Below are 18463 nucleotides of genomic sequence, written 5' to 3'. Positions count from 1 at the left end.
CGTTTCCGGCCACTCCCTCAGAAGGGCTCCTGACCCTCCAACCACAACAACTACACAACAACTTAATATACTACACACGGATAAGCAAAGACCTGAATGGTAATTCACATACATTCATATAAATATGTAACACATGTTACACAAGATTACATGAATTATACAGAAATTGCTATCAAAATGGGCACAGAGTTGGAAGAACAGTTGAAACACTTTTTATCCTGAAGAAGCCCCAGTTGGCGTCTGGTCCTCACTAAGGTCTCAACACCCAAGATTGAGTGATATGTGCCAGCCTTGGCGAAGATTTGATCACCGGTTGTTCATTATTGTCTCCTGCCCCTCCAACAAGGTCAGAGATGGGGGGAGGAAGGGGTCATTAAAATGAGCTCCGTCCGACTGATCATCTGACCATGTACTTTCTTGTAACGTGATTTTTCAAAAACCATTGAACATTTAGCTTTCATATTGAGAGATGTATATTCCTCATGACATTATCTCAACCTGATTAGATCACGGCTGTGATTGGCTGAATTATGTTGCCACAGCAACCATGTCAGTAACTTGGCTTGTGTGTGCAATTAAAAAAAAATAACGTTCAAGATTTAGCTTTCGTATTACATAGATCTATTCCTCATACCACTCAAAATACGGGGCACCTTGAGTATCAATCAGCTCCTTCTTTGTAATTCATTGATATGTTCTCACCACCCAAACACTTGCGCTGCTACCGGCGTGCCAAGATAATTTTTTGCTCACCTGGAACGAAGTTCAGGGGAGCTTATGCGATGGCGCGTCGTCCGTCCGTCGGTCCGTAGACCCTTGCAACTTCTTCTCCAAAACTGCTGATGGGATTGTGACCAAATATGGCACAAATTATATTTGGTATGTTGTGACTAAAGTTTGTTCACGGCATTAAAAAAAAATCGGGATCTAAGGAGGTCTACCGGGGGTCAAAGTGGATCCAGGTTTACAAACAAAAATAGGAATTAGCTTTTTCCTCTGAAACTACAAACACTATTTTGATGAAACGTGACCACAACCTTCATCACCTGTGATGTACCGAAGTTTGTTCACAGCACTAAGAAAATCGAAGTTTAAGGGGGACGATTGGGGGATCGTGGTGGATTCAGGTTTGACCCCCCAAAATAGGTATTTGCTTTCTTCTCCGAAACTACACACACAATTTCGATGAAACCTGACCACAACTTTCACCACCCGTGATGTACCAAAGTTTGTTCAGGGCATTAAAATAAATTCGGGCCCTGAGGGGGTCTACAGGGAGGTTGCCCCCTAAAATAGGTATATGCTTTCTTCTCAGAAACTACACACATAAATTTGATTTTGTCCCCCTGTCAAATTGTATTTGTTTATACCTCTTCATTATAACGTACATTTTTTTTATAACAAACATTTTAACTGAACAAATCTTGGATAATCCTGTATGTGATCCTGGAAAAGTCATTTGAGATATTTATATATATATATATATTTTTTTTTTTTTAAGTGGCATGTTTCAGATGGATCAGAATTTCCACATTTCGCTTTGATTGCATTGCTCAACCTGTACTTTGTCCATCACTCTCTTTGGGCAATTTTCCTGCAGATATTCATCCCACCAAAAGGCCTGATGCAGAAACTCAGGAAAGAGGCAGAAAACCCAAAAGAGATAATGGATTTGGTGAGTACATGATCTCAGTACATGAAATATGAATCTGTGCAGTTGTTGTGACAGGATAACCCGAATTTATTGTATTTCAGCTTTGACAAAGTTAAATGAATGTTAAGTCATGCTGATGCTGTTGCACATTCTGACTTCATTTTGATTCAAAATGGGTGTCAGATGCTTGTGTGATTTGGTCGGCAGATTTTGATATCCCCAGCAACATGAAAGTGAAGATAAACCTAATGCACATTTATTTGAAATCCATTTGATATTCACTTGAGGTTTGAAAACTTCGCCCAGGACGGGCATTAAGCTACTGTAACCGGTGTGTCATCGTTATGTTCGACCATGTCCTGATGCAGGTCTACTCTCATGTAGATCATTCATTCTCAGATCAAGTGTAATCTACACTGCCTTCAGAAATTATTCACACCTCTTGACTTTTTTCACATTTTCTTGTTGCAACCTGAATTTAAAATGGATTCAAATGAGATTTTTTTTTGTCACTGATCTACACATAATACCCTATATATAAATGACAAAGTGGATTTTTTTTTGTCCCCCGTCGCACCGCGGAGCGAAAGGGGGACAATGGTTTTCCCCTCCGGGCGTGCGTGCGTGTGTGCGTGCGTAAGTGAAGGACCGCATTCGAATTTGGTGTGTGGGTGCAACCCACGTCAAAATCCAAGATGGCCGCCGCCATGTATGTCTGATGCGATGTATGTCTGAACCTTGTGAGCTGAATATCTTGAAAAAAATATGCGAAGTATCAACTTCTAATCTGGTGTGTGGGTGTATGTAGGCATAAGGAAGAACGCTATTGAAAATTGGGTCGCCACGCCAAAATCCAAGATGGCCACCGCCATGTATGTCTGAACCTTGTGAGATGAATATCTTGAAAAATAAGCGAAGTACCAACCTCTAATTTGGTGTGTCGGTGTATCGGCATAAGGAAGAACGCTATTGAAAATTGGGTCGCCACGTCAAAATCCAAGATGGCCGCCACCATATATATGTCTGAACCTTGTGAGCAAAATATCTTGAAAAATAAGCGAAGTACCAACTTCTAATCTGGTGTGTGGGTGTATCTAGGCACAAGCAAGAACGCTGTTTAAAATTGGGTCGCCACGTCAAAATCCAAGATGGCCGCCGCCATGTATGTCTGAACCTTGAGCGAAATATCTTGAAAAATAAGCGAAGTACCAACTTCTAATCTGGTGTGTGGGTGTATCTAGGCACAAGGAAGAACGCTATTGAAAATTGGGTCGCCACGTCAAAATCCAAGATGGCCGCCTTGCGTCTTCCACTTAGTCAACTCGCATCACTTCACCGACAGGGGACCTAGGCGTAACGCTTGTTTTAGAAATTCTTGCAACAAAAAAGAAAAGAAAAAGACATTCAGAAATATGTAATTTACATAAGTATTCAACTACCTGAGTCAAAACTTCGTAGAAGCGCCTTTGGCAGTGATTACAGCTTCGAGTCTTCTTGGGTATGTCTGTATCAGCTTTGCACATCTGGATTTGGGGAGTTTCCCCCATTCTTCCTTGCAGATTTGCTCAAGCTCTGTCAAGTTGGATGAGGAGCATCGGTGAACAGCAATCTTCAAGTCTTTCAACAGATTCTCAATGGGGTTCAAGTCTGGGCTTTGGGTAGGCCCCTCAAGGACTTTAGCGTTCTTGTTCTGAAGCCATTCAGAGTTGCTTGAAAAAAAAAAATATATATATATATATATATATATATATATTATATATATATATACCCATAATATATATATATACCCATAATATATTGTTGCGAATATGGAATTTGGCCTCCATATCCGCTTGTAAATATTCCCCTATTTTCTCCAATACTCCCCAACTTTCCCCAATCCCCCATTCCCTAGTCCCATTGCATGTAAATAACAATCAGTAGAGCCGACCTTCCCCTTATTCCCCCATTAAATGTCGTGCCCAGGTCCACCGCACCACACGTAGACAACTTTCGGACATCTTCCTAGTTATTCTTAATCTATGTCAGTTAAGGCCTCGTTTCCATTAATTATGACTCTTCGTTGCACCAGAATGTGATTATATGGCATCAGTAGTGAGTTTAGGACCTTTCCCATACCTCCTTCCATCTTCCCATACCTCCTTCCATCTTCTTCCCCAACCAACTATGGCTGCAGCAACGGAGGGGATGGGGGCGGCGCGGGGGAGGATGCGTCCTCACACCGGCTCGATTAGCGCCATTGACCACGCGCTCCACGGGGTTACCAGAGGGGCTGGCTGTCAGCTCCTCGTCAAGGGCGGAGCCTGGTAACCCCCCCCGCACCCAATCAGAAGGGCGGACCGATTCCATCTGGGGCGGAGCTAACGAGCCGAGGGCGTGTCACTCCCCGCCGGAGATACGTGGCGACTCAGCGGACGTGACGAGAGATGCGCCTCAGCTTGGAGACTGGAGAGAGAAGCCACCGCCACCCCCAGCGCGACGATACCTCCCCGCATCTCTGGACCGGACCGAGTCGATTCTGCCTTGAGCCAAGAGTGCACCTTGAGCCATCGCGACCTGCCTTTCCTTGCCATCAATCCCCGTGTGAGTCAGCATTTTGTCCCGTGTGTCTGTCGTCTGTCCGGGGTTAATATAAGAGTGTGTCTAAGTGCCTGTCTTCCTGTAATATACCTCTAGCCCCTGTAATCTAACCTTTTCCGCCTTAATATAACCTCCTCCGGAGGTCTTGAGAACTGAACCCCTGGTGTCGTATTGTGTGATTGTAATCCAGCCGGGTGTCTTCTTTTTCTTATTGAGCCAGCGTAGCGCGACTTCGTCAACGTCGAGTATAGTCGGGTAATTTGTGCGGACACGACGGCCATTCCGCTCGGCCCACTTTAACATCAAAGTCGTGTCTGTAACAATTGGTGTCGGGAGTGAGATTCGAGGCCAGACCAAATTTTGAAAAAAAAAAACGAATAGAGGAAAAAAAAAATTTGGTCAAAATTTGGAGCGGCCGAAATTTGTTTTGTTTTACGAAACTCGAATTTTGCAAGTCGCGCTATGGCGGATCAAGACGGCTGGGGTCCGGTAAAGGAGAGTGAGGTAGGGTCGATCCAGGACCAAATTGAGGGACAAGAGGAGAGCGAAGCAGTGAGGGCGGCAGGTTCGCAAAATAGCGCCGTCACGCACGAAGTAGCGGGCGCGCAAAAAGGCGCCTCGCACGAGCGTGCGGTAGCCGAGCCGGCTGTATCAGCGGGCTTTAACATGCAGCCGATTGACATACAGGCCCTCATTGCGCAGCTACAGGCAGCTGTACAGATGAGTATGGGGAGCCAGATTGAGCGATTGAGTGAGCAAATGAGGGTTGATAGTGGGCGATTAGAGGGCCAAATGAGGGGTACCGGTGAGAAGTTAGACAATAATTTTGAGGAGTTAGACAAGAAAATTGGGAAGTTAGACAATAATTTTGAGGAGTTAGACAAGAAAATTGGGAAGTTAGACAATAATTTTGAGGGGTTAGACAACGGGATAAAAGAAGTGAAAAATGGGTTAATGGGGGTAGAAAATAGAATGGCTGCCCAGGAGAATCAGATAGAGGGAGTGAAAAAAGGGTTAGAGGGGTTAGAAAACAGTATGGAAGGCAAATTGAGGGACATGAGGGACCAAGCGGAAAGGGAAGTTAAACAAATGGAGCAGCAGATAGAGGGGGTCAGAATGGGGGTAGAAACCAAACTGGATGCTCACAGGGAGGAAATGGAGCAGATGAGGGTGGCATCTGGGCAGGAGATGCAAGTGATGGGAGAGGAGATCAGAAGAGGAGTGAGTGAGGAAGTCGGAGGAGTGCGCGAGGAGGTGAGGCACTGTGAGGAGCACATGGAAAAGGAGGTGAGAAAGGCGACTGTAAAGTTACAAGGGGGCATAGAGGACCTGACGCAGGAGGTGGAGCAGCTGACGGTGGGACAGACGGAGTTAGTGGAGCAGGTTCAAAGGAACACTGCGGTATTAGGAGGTTTAAAGGCGACACAGAAAGAACTAAAAGATGACTTGATAGCGACAAAGAGGGAATGTCAGATGGTACGTGAGGGACTGACAACGAGGTTGGACGAGGTGGTAGAGGTAATGGAAACGAAGGACCGGCAGGTGAGGACGCACCTGGAAACGGTCAAGGTAGCCTTGGAGGACGAGCTTGAGGAGACGTACCGGGGAATAAAAGAGGTGAGGCACAAATTAGAAGAAGTGGAAGAAGGGGTGAGCGAAATTAAGAAGCGACGGAGAGGAGATAACAAGGAGATAAAAGAGGAGATAAAAGAATTGGTCCAAAGTCTGTGTTTGGATCGTGATGTGCTCATTAACCGGATGAGGGATTCGCAGGTGATGGAGGAGAAGCGAAGAGGAAGAGGACCCGGTGTAAGTGGTGACCAATATGGTCGTGCGTATGATGCGCCAGGGGATTTAAGAAGCTTGGGGGTCGAGATGGACCCGGGTGTTCGTGAAAGGCCGTTGGTGAGGTGTGCGACAGGTCTGGTGTGCGAAAAAGGAGGTGTGCAAGAAAGTCCGACTCTGGGGTGTGTGAGGAAAAAGTGCGTGCCAAGGAGTGAGTGTGCTGGCGAGAGTGAGTCGGTCGTAGCGCGTGTGTGAGGGAGCACATGGAAGCGTGGTGTGGTGAGTGTTACAGAGGGTGTGACGGGAGAGTGTGCGCAGGAGTGTGCGCGAGAAAGGTGTGTGACGGACAGGTGCATGAAGAAAGAGTGCGCTGTCAGAAGTAAGGAAGAGTGTCCACCTGTGGTGAGTGTTACAGAGGGTGTAACGGGAGAGTGTGCGCGAGGAAGGTGTGTGACGGACAGGTGCATGAGGAAAGAGTGCGCTGTCAGAAGTAAGGAAGAGTGTCCACCTGTGGTGAGTGTTACAGAGGGTGTAACGGGAGAGTGTGCGCGAGAAAGGTGTGTGACGGACAGGTGCATGAGGAAAGAGTGCACTGTCAGAAGTAAGGAAGAGTGTCCACCTGTGGTGAGTGTTACAGAGGGTGTAACGGGAGAGTGTGCGCGAGAAAGGTGTGTGACGGACAGGTGCATGAGGAAAGAGTGTGCTGTCAAGAGTAAGGGTGAGTGCGTTGTCACGAGTGGAGGTGAGAGTAGTGAGAGTGACAAGGAGAGTGAGCTGGTTGTGACAGGTGAGCGAGGATGTACACCTGGGATGGAAGGATGTACACCTGGAATGGTAGAGCGTGAGTGGGAATGCACGCTGGAGTTGGTGGTGAGGCACGTGGTTGGGTGTGCGAATGAGAGCACACCTGTGATTGTCACAGAGGGGGTGCGAAGCGGTGTATTGGTGAGGTGTGCTACCAACGAATGTGTGCCAAAGTGTTCGGTGGTCAGGTGTGTGACCAAGGCTGTGAGTGGAATGGGTGTACCTGGGTGTGTAAGGAACGGTACAAGGAGCATGGAAACGGCTGGAGGTGTGAGCAAGGAACGGGCTGCGGGGTGTAAGCAAGCAGGTGAAGCATCGACGGTGACCGGGTTAAAGGTTAGGTCGACTTTTAGCCGAAGCGGGCCCTCGGTGCGTGCCGGGCTTCGCGTGCCGCGAGAACCAGCGGGGATCCGAACCACGGCGGTTTCGAAAGAACCGCCGTGCGCGATCCACGCTGGGCCTCGCTTTGAACGGCCGCGTCCAGGCTCCACTAGGCGGAGCTGGCAGCCCGATAGGAAGGGTCGTTATGGCGACCACGTTTTGTTGAGGCATTCCGGCAGGTCGAGATCGGGACATTGGATGGCTCCACGCCGAGGTGATGCGTGGGATCTCGGCCCGGGTAAGCCCCCGTCCCTGCACCGAGTGCCGGACGCATCCAGCCGCAGGCACAAAACAACCAGCATCCATTGCTTGGCTTTACGAAGCCGGGCTTTGGACAGGGATTGGCGCACCGAGAGGCAGTAGTGAGTCGACTGGGTGATGAGGTTAGTGTTTTGGACCCAAAATTAGAGAAAAACAAAATTTGATGATTGGCAAGGGATTGGCAGTAGTGATTGGCAGATGATGGGCAGTGATTGGCAAATTTTTGATTTATTGAAATTTGATGTGCAAAATTGGTAGTGAGAGACCCCCGATGTGGTGGGATGGCAAATCCACCATCCTTCCCATGGGGGGGCAAAGGAGCACTAGATTATGGGGTGTATGGCAGTGAAAACTAGCCCGGGTGGGTTAGGATATGGTGTGTAGGGATCTAGCGAAGATTGACATTAGGTAACGTTAAGATTAGTTAGTGACTGATACCTGTAGTGGGGACGCAGGTAGATTAGTGTGGATTATAATGACGAGGGAGCGCAATAGTTAAAGGGACGACTGGGAAGCGCAAGTTTCAGAAGGGAGTAGTTAGCTGAGATGATGCCGTGTGTGTGAGAATTGAACAGGTGTGATTGCACAGGTGTGCAACTGGACAGGTGTGTGGAGCCGTGTATGAGTAGTGAGTGTGTGGATCAGCGCGAATGCGCTTGGGGAGAGAAGGGTGCAGGTGGCACCAGGTGTGAGCACAGGTGTGCAAGTACAGGTGTGTGGAGAGAGTTGGAGTAAGTGGTACGGAGTGGTGTGCATGGTGCGAAGGTGTGGATGGGGGAAGAGTGGACCCCTTTCACGAATACCCGGGGCGGGTAGTGTAAGTGTTAGGTAGAGGGTATAGGTAAGTTGTGGTTGGATATTGGCATTTGTGGTGCGGTGGCAGAATGGTGTTGTGGATGGGTGCATTAGTGTTGTGGAAATGGCTGGGCGTGTAGCCTGTTAGTGTGTGTAGTTGGTTGGGCACTCCACCACTGTGAGGATGTCGGCCAGGTGAGGCCGCAGGTGGGCTCTGGGAGCCGGTAGTTGTGAGTGGGTGCCTGAGGATCCCGGGTGTGGATCGGGCAGCCCAGTGCCAGAGAGGGCACGGAGTGGGGAGAGAGCCAGAGGGCCTTCCCCAGGTAGTTAGGTTAGGGTAAGGAGCAGGTAAGCTCGGAGGCAACTGCAGTGGTGGAGGTGTGCAGGTGGGTAGACCCACTGGGAGAGGTACACGCCGCAGCCCAGAAATTGTGCGAGGGCACCGGGAGATGAATCGGGGGGAGTGAGACCCCAAATTGAAGAGCACCACAGTTTGGCCAATGGGAATTGGTTTTTAGAACCCATAGTGTAAGAGGGCCAATGGTTTGGCCGGAGGAAGACCCCGGGTAGTGTAAAGTTGTTAAAGTCATTTAGGAAATAGTTAGGATTGATGAACCTGTCGCACCATACGCAGCCACTTACCTGTGGTGATGATGATGACTCCACACCTGTGTTTTCTTTGTTTGTTGCAGGAAATGAGATTGCTGTGTGGATTTGTGAGACGCATCACGACGTGGATGAGACATTGGGGTGATTCCATCTCTCCCTCCCTAGGAGGGACTGATGATGAATTGGTAATGGCAAATTTTGATGTTGAGTTGAAAATGGCAAATTTTGATGAGAGTTGAAAATGGCAAATTTGATTGGTTAGGAGGGAGAGAAGACGAATTTGGTATATGGGAGGAACGGGGAAGACAGTAGGGATGTTTGTCGATTTGTAAAGTAGATGTTTATGGGTAGTGTTGTGTTTTGTGGATGCAGTAAGGGGTAAGGGAGGGGCCATGTAGGTTACCTGGTGGGGGGGGGGCGTACGATAGGAACGTACCTGTCTCACCTGGTTCCCATGTGCCCCCAGTGTGCATCACCTTACATTGCGTGCACTTTTGCGCCCTTACCACCTTACTCACTTGTCTGCTTCTTTTGTCTCCCACCTCCGAGGATCTGGCTTTGGGGTAGAGAGAGAGAGGAGAGAGAGGTGCTGGCTGCGCAGTTGTGGGCCTGCACTTTCGCTGTTTGCTGCCGGGATCGATACACCATATGGACCGCAATGTTTGTGGCCACCCACAATGGACCGCAGTTCGTTTGCGGCCAAGCACCACCCGGGGATGGACCTATGGGTCAACGTGGCACCTATGCCATACAGGTGAACCACTTATAGTTAACACCACCAAGTGCACCACAAGAAGAGCAAGAGACACCTGCAGGGTTAGGGGTTGTCGAATTTATTTTTATTCCAATGAACAATGGTGACTGCACCGATTGGTGGTGGGGTGGTGCTTTTGATGCTGGGAAAGGGTGCTCTGCACGTCATTAAAGGCCGTCGGCCACAGAGCACTCGTGGGTTGGTGTATCGATGTTGGCAAGCGCGCGCTCTCTATGCATAACATCTGCATGTGTTCCTCCAAAAACAGGTCCTGGATCGTAGTGTAAATAGCAGCGTAGTCTTGTAAATAATGCTCCCTACCGGCTGTATGTTTAGTTTGAGAATTCTTTCCGGATTCGGTTATCCTGTGGGTGTGTTTCTGAGAGGAGAAGGGTGCAACGTCGCAGGGGGACATATTTACTCATTTGTGAATATCTGTAAAACTGTCGCACTCAGGGTAGAGTTAATAGTAGAGGGAACTACATTGCGTGCCACACTAAAGTAGGTAAAAATTTATCGGGTCGGGACGCCCCGAGGGTAGAGAAGGGTGCAATGTTGCGAATATGGAATTTGGCCTCCATATCCGCTTGTAAATATTCCCCTATTTTCTCCAATACTCCCCAACTTTCCCCAATCCCCCATTCCCTAGTCCCATTGCATGTAAATAACAATCAGTAGAGCCGACCTTCCCCTTATTCCCCCATTAAATGTCGTGCCCAGGTCCACCGCACCACACGTAGACAACTTTCGGACATCTTCCTAGTTATTCTTAATCTATGTCAGTTAAGGCCTCGTTTCCATTAATTATGACTCTTCGTTGCACCAGAATGTGATTATATGGCATCAGTAGTGAGTTTAGGACCTTTCCCATACCTCCTTCCATCTTCCCATACCTCCTTCCATCTTCTTCCCCAACCAACTATGGCTGCAGCAACGGAGGGGATGGGGGCGGCGCGGGGGAGGATGCGTCCTCACACCGGCTCGATTAGCGCCATTGACCACGCGCTCCACGGGGTTACCAGAGGGGCTGGCTGTCAGCTCCTCGTCAAGGGCGGAGCCTGGTAACCCCCCCCGCACCCAATCAGAAGGGCGGACCGATTCCATCTGGGGCGGAGCTAACGAGCCGAGGGCGTGTCACTCCCCGCCGGAGATACGTGGCGACTCAGCGGACGTGACGAGAGATGCGCCTCAGCTTGGAGACTGGAGAGAGAAGCCACCGCCACCCCCAGCGCGACGATACCTCCCCGCATCTCTGGACCGGACCGAGTCGATTCTGCCTTGAGCCAAGAGTGCACCTTGAGCCATCGCGACCTGCCTTTCCTTGCCATCAATCCCCGTGTGAGTCAGCATTTTGTCCCGTGTGTCTGTCGTCTGTCCGGGGTTAATATAAGAGTGTGTCTAAGTGCCTGTCTTCCTGTAATATACCTCTAGCCCCTGTAATCTAACCTTTTCCGCCTTAATATAACCTCCTCCGGAGGTCTTGAGAACTGAACCCCTGGTGTCGTATTGTGTGATTGTAATCCAGCCGGGTGTCTTCTTTTTCTTATTGAGCCAGCGTAGCGCGACTTCGTCAACGTCGAGTATAGTCGGGTAATTTGTGCGGACACGACGGCCATTCCGCTCGGCCCACTTTAACATCAAAGTCGTGTCTGTAACAATATTGTTGCGGATCTCGAGCCCGTCGACGTACTGAGGGGGGATTAAGCCCTTCTCCCCCTCGAGCTTCGAGTCCACGAGGCCGCTACCCACTTTACACTTGTGGGGGCGGATTGCTAAGCAATTCCAGCCGCCAAACCCGCAGCGAGCGCGCGGAAGGTTTTTCCTGTCAAATGCCCGAGTACCTTCGATACACGTGCCGCTGCGAGGACGGGCGCTGGACCTCACACGAGTCACGCTGGGTTGATACGCCCGAGCGGTTTGCGTGTCACGTAACTCGTGCCGTTAATTATTAGGAACCCGATCGAGCGGTTTTATCTCGTGCAATGCGAGGCCAATGGTGGAAAGACGTAAACGGCCAAGTTGGAAGCAAGAACACAGGTTTATTACAATGTACAATGGCCAGAGAAAAGAGAAACAGGATAGAAAATTAACCGTTCTTAACTTACGTTCCCCGACAAGGGCCCTCTGACTCACGCGGGGAAAGGAAGGAAGAAGAGGACGCGCTCAAAGCGCGGCCGCTTGGTGCTGCTCGCCCCGGACGGCTCGTTGGGTGTGACCCTCGAGGATGTTCGCGGCAAGGACGACGGCCTCCAGTCGTGCACGCACGGGACTCTCCGCAGCGTGTCCCGAAGTCAGCGAGGCAAATGCGCACGTGCAGGGAGCCCAGGCAGGGAGATCATTAGAGTATAGGGCCACGGGAGAGATCGTCCTGCAAGAGCGTTTATAACAGGGCAGCAGAGAGCAGGGGCAGAACGCAGAGAGACCTCGAGCTTCGACCTTCGGGCAGAGAGCGCTGACCTTGGGCAGAGAGAGATCTATATCGGGCAGAGAGCGCTGACCTTGGGCAGAGAGAATTTGGGGGCCCGGGCCGGGTTTTATAGCCCCCCCGGAGTCCCACCAGAATGTTCCAAGGGCGTCCCCTGGCCGCCGTTGCTGGCCACTCCCCTTTAGCTCCCATTGGCTGCTGTTGTTGGCCACTCCCCTTTAGCTCCATTGGCTGTTTGCTGCTTGCCAGCCACTCCCTCCGGCTCCTCCCTCGGGCCTCCTAGACTTGTTCCAGGCCCAGCACATGGCATTCCATGTCCAATGAGGCCTACCCTTACTTACCTGTCTCAACGCATAATAACACTGGGAAGGAGACTATACTTAACATTTAATGAGAAATAACTGGCTAAAGCGAGGCTGCATGTTGTGCAACTAACTAAAAGGGGGGGTTGCCTTTATTCTCAAAACCACAACACGACCCCCCCTCTCTGACCAGACTCGCCCCGAGTCGACCTTAGTCGGAACGACCGGTAGAGTCTGGCACTCAATTTTACTTTTACTTTTAATGTGACACATAGGTGTAATCCCCCTAACATTTATTCTAACCCACGTGTGCGACATTTTTTACACTAGATATGTCCCTCCTAATGCGTTGAGCAGCTATTCTATCAGACTCACACCCACAACTATCCGTGTATTTCTGGAATTTTGTAAACTAAACACATAGCCGGTGGGCACATTCTTATATTTACAAGCACAGCACTTGATCTTTATTTACAATACTATGACCCAGGACCTGGACTTTGAGGAAAAGAATTGGAGGAGAGAAATCAAAGCACTTGCTGCTTGCATCTTCTTTGTTCTTGTGTGTGCGGCTAACAAAACCAGCTGGCCCTGACCCGGCATACGGGCCATGTGAAACATCAGGGCCATCTAAGTCTTCACATCTTCATACTTGGCACACAATTTCTTTTTCATTTATTTGCCAGCAGGGCCACTCATCACGTGATCCAACTGCGTGGCGTCAGTGCCACTCAACAGGTGGTCCGAAGGTGCAAGGTGAATTGCAGCAAGATGCTGCACAGCAGAGGTGCGGGGCCACAAGGCTTGTGGTCCATAAGTACAAATGACTTGGCAGCAAGGTGTTGCATAGGTCGGCCTCCAAATGGTCCTGGGGCGGGGAGGGAAGACAAGGCGCAACAATCAAAAAGGAAAGGCACACAGTAGCACGCGAAAAACAAGGTGACCAGGCACCACCATGCCTGGTGCGGTGCGAGGGATGCGGCAGAGCGAGCGGAGCAAGCTCGTCCCTAACCGTCCGTACCCCCCACCGTTGGCTACACTACCCTAGCCCCCCTTGTATTTAGAATCCGTCTCTACGTCTTGTCTCCCATATCCCCCTCTAACGCCAAATTCGTCCCCAAATCCCTCCCAGGAAGTTAGGGATGGAACAAAACAATGTCTCACTCACGTCATGATGCGTCTTACTTCCAAACGGCTTACAGAGCCTTGGTGTGAAGCTCGTCGTCCTCGGTGAATGGTTGTGGATGGTGCGAATGGATCTCACATCCTAACTACTCTACTAGCATTACTCATTTAAACTTCCCGGGGTCGTACCCTGCCCAATCGGCCTCTTTAAACTATGCGGTTCTAAGAACCCGAATTCCCATTTCCCACACTGTGGTGCCCTCCGAATTTGGGTCTCACCCAACGAATTTTTGATCTGTGCCCTCGCACAATTTTGGGGATGGGTCGTGTGGGTCCACCAGCAGGTCCACCTACCTGCGCTCCTCCGTCACTGAAGCCGCCTCCCGAGCTTGCCTGCTCCTCACAACTACACTAACTGGGGAAGGCCCTCCCTGGCACTTACCCCCTCGATGCCCACCTCGGAATTGGGCAACCCGGGTCCTTCCCTTAGATCCTCGGGCCCCACTCACGCACTAACCTAACCGGCTCCCAGAGCCTACCTGCGGCCTTACCTGGCCGACAAGCTACAAGTGACGGAGTGCCCTAATAACTACACTCACCAATTAAGCTACATGCCCAGCCATTCCACCGTCTCCTGCACCTCACAAAACACTACTTTCTACTACCCGCACCACAGGTGTCAATATCCCCTCAATTTACCTATGCCCTCTACCTGGCTTAACACTACCCACCCCGGGATTTTGCGAATGGGTTCCACTCCCCCCATTCAATCCTTCGCACCATGCATTCCACACCAAGCATTCCACACCTTTTATTCTCACACCATTTATTTTGCACACCACTACTTTCACACACCATTACACAATTCCATTTATCTCACTCACAATTCCTCAAACACACAGCATCATCTACCTAACTAATTTCCCCTACAACTCGTGCTTCCCCGTCGTCCCTTTACACTATGCACACCCTTTTCCTTTAACAACCACCTAAACTCTCTACGTCCCCTCTACATTTCAGGTCACTACTTACATCTTGTCCCTAAGGTCTTCTAAATCTCTATCATTATCCGAGCCCTCCCTCGGCTAGCTTCGGTGCCCCATGGAGGCAACCATTGCTGGCCCCTCCATGTGCCTAACACTGCCATCCCCCTAAACTAATGCTCATGGGCCCCCCCGTAGGAGGAATGGTTACACTACCATTCCCCCACGTGGGGTACACTACTCTCCACAGTCCTCTAAACTATGAGCCCCTCCATGTGGAGGTACCTTGTCATGGCTCGGCCTTGAAGGGCCGAGCGATCCATGCGGGTGGTTGGTCGCCTGTGTGGGTTATCCGTCCGGCATTGACGATCCGAGGGTGGAGGAATTGATGGGCCCAAGTGCCGGGCTCCATCGCTGCGCGGGGCCCTTCGGTCCCACGCACTATGACCCAACTGGCCGCGGTCAGAGCACCTCACCCGATAAGGTGCGTGGCTCCGAAATTCCGAACCTCCCCTCCAACCCGGCTGACCGCCTTTTCCGCGGTACGGCGCCAACCATACAGTGCGGGGGCCGGAGGCACGAATCGTGCACGCTGGTCTTTGCGAGACCGACGCAGCACCGATTCCCTCCAGTCCCCACAGCACACAGCTCACCAGGGGCTCGCGTACGCTACTCGTCCCGCTAAGCTCTACCCTGGTCTGCGTCGATGCCCGGGCTGCGTCATCACACCTCGCGACCCACTCCACACTCGCACACCCAGGCGCACACGCGCCCTTCACACACTGTCACCTCACACGCCAGTGCACACTCTTTCCACACACTCCGGTGTGCACCCTCGCTCCACGCACTCCGGTACACACTCCTTCTCCACACACTCCAATACGCACTCTCGCTCCACGCCCTCCGGTGCACACTCTCTCTCACACTCCGTACCACTACCACTCGTACATCGCACAATGGGCCCTTCTCGAACCCCCGGGTCTCGCCCAATCCCCAAGCTCGCCGAGCACCCGTTCGCATCAAGCACATTTTCGCCATTTTGACTCACCTCGGAGCTCTCCTTCCCCGGCTTCTCCGCCAGCACCTGCAAACTTTCCATTGGGTTAGCAAGCACGGCATCACGGGGCGAACACGGACCTTGCACACATTCCATCACCTCCTCCCGTGATTCATTCCCTGTCTCTCCTGTCTCTTCAACCCCAATTATTTCTTCTAACTCGACGATCGTCGGCACCCCCAAAATTTTCTCTTCCAATTCGACGATCGTCGGCTTCTCTACCTCCCCTGTCGCTACTCTCATAGCCCCCGTCAATTTGGCTGGACTCCGCTTTAACTCGCTCACCACGCGTTCCTCATACCGCTTCACCTCGTCGCGTACCACCGCGACCTCCCTGCTCATCCTACGCCCAATCTCCTCCCCCATCATTATCATGTTACACCTGGATTCCTCCCCCATCGTTATCATGTTACACCTGGATTCCTCCCCCATGGTGTCCATCCGCTAGGCCATCTTTTCCATTTCCCTGGTGGATTTGTCCCCCTGGGTATCCATTTTTTCATTCATTTCTCTTCTTGATTTGGCCCCCTGGGGATCCATTTTGTTTTCCAACCCATCCTTCATGTCTTGATCATAAATGCCCTCATTTGTGCCGTAAATAGGCCCATGTACCCTAGCACCGCGGACTCGGCTTCCGCCGCCATTTTCTTCCCCTACTGCCGCACCCTCTTCAGCTTCCCCTTCTACCAACTCTTCCTGCTGGTCCTGGGCCATTAGTTCTTCTTCATCTGTTACTCCCACCGGCACTCGGTCGCCTTGGCCAGCCATTGCACGAAATCAAGTAAATGTGGTTTTAAACTAAATTTCGTCCGCTCGAAATTTCGAGTACGTGAAGCGCACTCCAGGTCCAAATATCCCACTCCCGGCCACCAATTTGTTGCGGATCTCGAGCCCGTTGACGTACTGAGGGGGGATTAAGCCCTTCTCCCCCTCGAGCTTCGAGTCCACAAGGCCGCTACCCACTTTACACTCGTGGGGGCGGATTGCTAAGCAATTCCAGCCGCCAAACCCGCAGCGAGCGCGCGGAAGGGTTTCCAGTCAAATACCCGAGTACCTTCGATACACGTGCCGCTGCGAGGACGGGGGCTGGAGCTCACACGAGTCAAGCTGGGTTGATACACCCGAGCGGTTTGCGTGTCACGTAACTCGTGCCGTTAATTATAATTAGGAACCCGATCGAAAGGTTTTATCTCGTGCAATGCGAGGCCAATGGTGGAAAGACGTAAACGGCCAAGTTGGAAGCAAGAACACAGGTTTATTACAATGTACAATGGCCAGAGAAAAGAGACACAGGATAGAAAATTAACCGTTCTTAACTTACGTTCCCCGACAAGGGCCCTCTGACTCACGCGGGGAAAGGAAGGACGAAGAGGACGCGCTCAAAGCGCGGCCGCTTGGTGCTGCTCGCCCCGGACGGCTCGTTGGGCGTGTCCCTCGAGGATGTTCGCGGCAAGGACGACGGCCTCCAGTCGTGCACGCGCGGGACTCTCCGCAGCGTGTCCCGAAGTCGGCGAGGCAAGCGCGCACGACGCACTTGCAGGGAGCCCAGGCAGGGAGATCGTTAGAGTATAGGGCCACGGGAGAGATCGTCCTGCGAGAGCGTTTATAACAGGGCAGCAGAGAGCAGGGGCAGAATGCAGAGAGACCTCGAGCTTCGACCTTCGGGGCAGAGAGCGCTTGGGCAGAGAGAGATCTATATCGGGCAGAGAGCGCTGACCTTGGGCAGAGAGAGATCTCTATCGGGCAGAGAGCGCTGACCTTGGGCAGAGAGAGTTTTCGGGCCCAGGCCGGGTTTTATAGCCCCCCCGGAGTCCCACCAGAATGTTCCAAGGGCGTCCCCTGGCCACCGTTGCTGGCTCACGGAGTACCCTCACGGAGTACCCAGAAGCCTTCACGTCGATCCTACTGGTTATTGCGTTGCAAGGGGGGAAATAAAATAGCACACCATTTTTTTTATTTTTTTTGCAGTCGAGGCACCACAGGCATGTGGGGGTGAGTTTGAAGAAGTAGAATTATCAGAAGCAGATTGTTTCTCCGTAATGTTTTCTGAGTTTGTGGAAACTAAACAAAGGCACGAACACTGATGTTTATAAGCATTGCGATGTATACAGGAATACAGTGATTTGTAGTTATGAAGATCAGCGATATTACCATTTGTAGATATGAAGCTTTATTGTACAGAAACCGACCTGTTCTGAGGCAAGGCGTACTTGAGTTGAGCGGACAAGACAAAATGGCGGAATTAACACCCCAAGCAGAGCGACCTGAATGCAGGCGTACCAAAGGTAAGCCGGTTAGCATAAATGATCTTCAAAAACACACCCAAATACCAAGTTTTGATTCTTGCAATCCCTTGGAGGTCGATAAGTATGCATGCAAAGTTTGGGGCCTCTAGGTTTTGGAGTTATGGAGGAGATGGACACACATGCACACACACATTGCCTTTTATTATTAAAGATAGGATTTTAGCCTGGGACCCCAACATGATGAGCCATTGGTTCAGATGTAAACTCGAAACAAGACAACACAAACATTTTCCAAAAGCATGCCAAATGATGCTTTCTGAGAATGATTTGGTGTCAGGAATGTAGCTCAGATATGGTGTAATCAGAAAGCGATGGGCTAGCAACATTCATTAAAGTTTTACTGATTAGAGAACACAAGAGTCAAAATATCATTGACTCGTGAGATTACTTTATTCGATATCAGCCAAACTGATCGCAGCCTGTAGCTTTGCCGATTGAGATCTCGCGAGATCTTGCGGGGGAAGTCACGGTTTTACGAAGCTGTCCCGACCTTCACGCACGCTCGAAGTTAAGTAATTGTTCACAATTGTATTTTTGTCCAAACTGTATTTATCTTACGTGTGTGTACCTATAGTGCGTCCCTTGGAAGATTATCGGTGTTAATCTTTCATACCTGTATAGAGTGGTCGAGTATTTCGTGCC

General features: G+C 50.6%; 1 protein-coding gene across 1 annotated transcript in view; it reads left to right on the top strand.

Annotated features, from left to right (window-relative positions):
- SF3A1 (splicing factor 3a subunit 1) overlaps positions 1 to 18463 on the top strand; it is a 59628-nt gene that overhangs the window by 17378 nt on the left and 23787 nt on the right. The window contains exon 5 of the mRNA XM_068104476.2: positions 1601 to 1675. Within this exon, the coding sequence (XP_067960577.2) occupies positions 1601 to 1675 (75 nt within the window). The remainder of the gene's footprint in view (positions 1 to 1600; positions 1676 to 18463) is intronic.

Source organism: Myxine glutinosa, chromosome 14, assembly GCF_964187855.1.
Source record: "Myxine glutinosa chromosome 14, kmMyxGlut1.1, whole genome shotgun sequence".
In the NCBI taxonomy this organism is placed as follows: Eukaryota; Metazoa; Chordata; class Myxini; order Myxiniformes; family Myxinidae; genus Myxine; species Myxine glutinosa.
The sequence above is the reverse complement of the archived record's forward strand: the minus strand, read 5'-3'. Positions and strand labels throughout refer to the sequence as shown.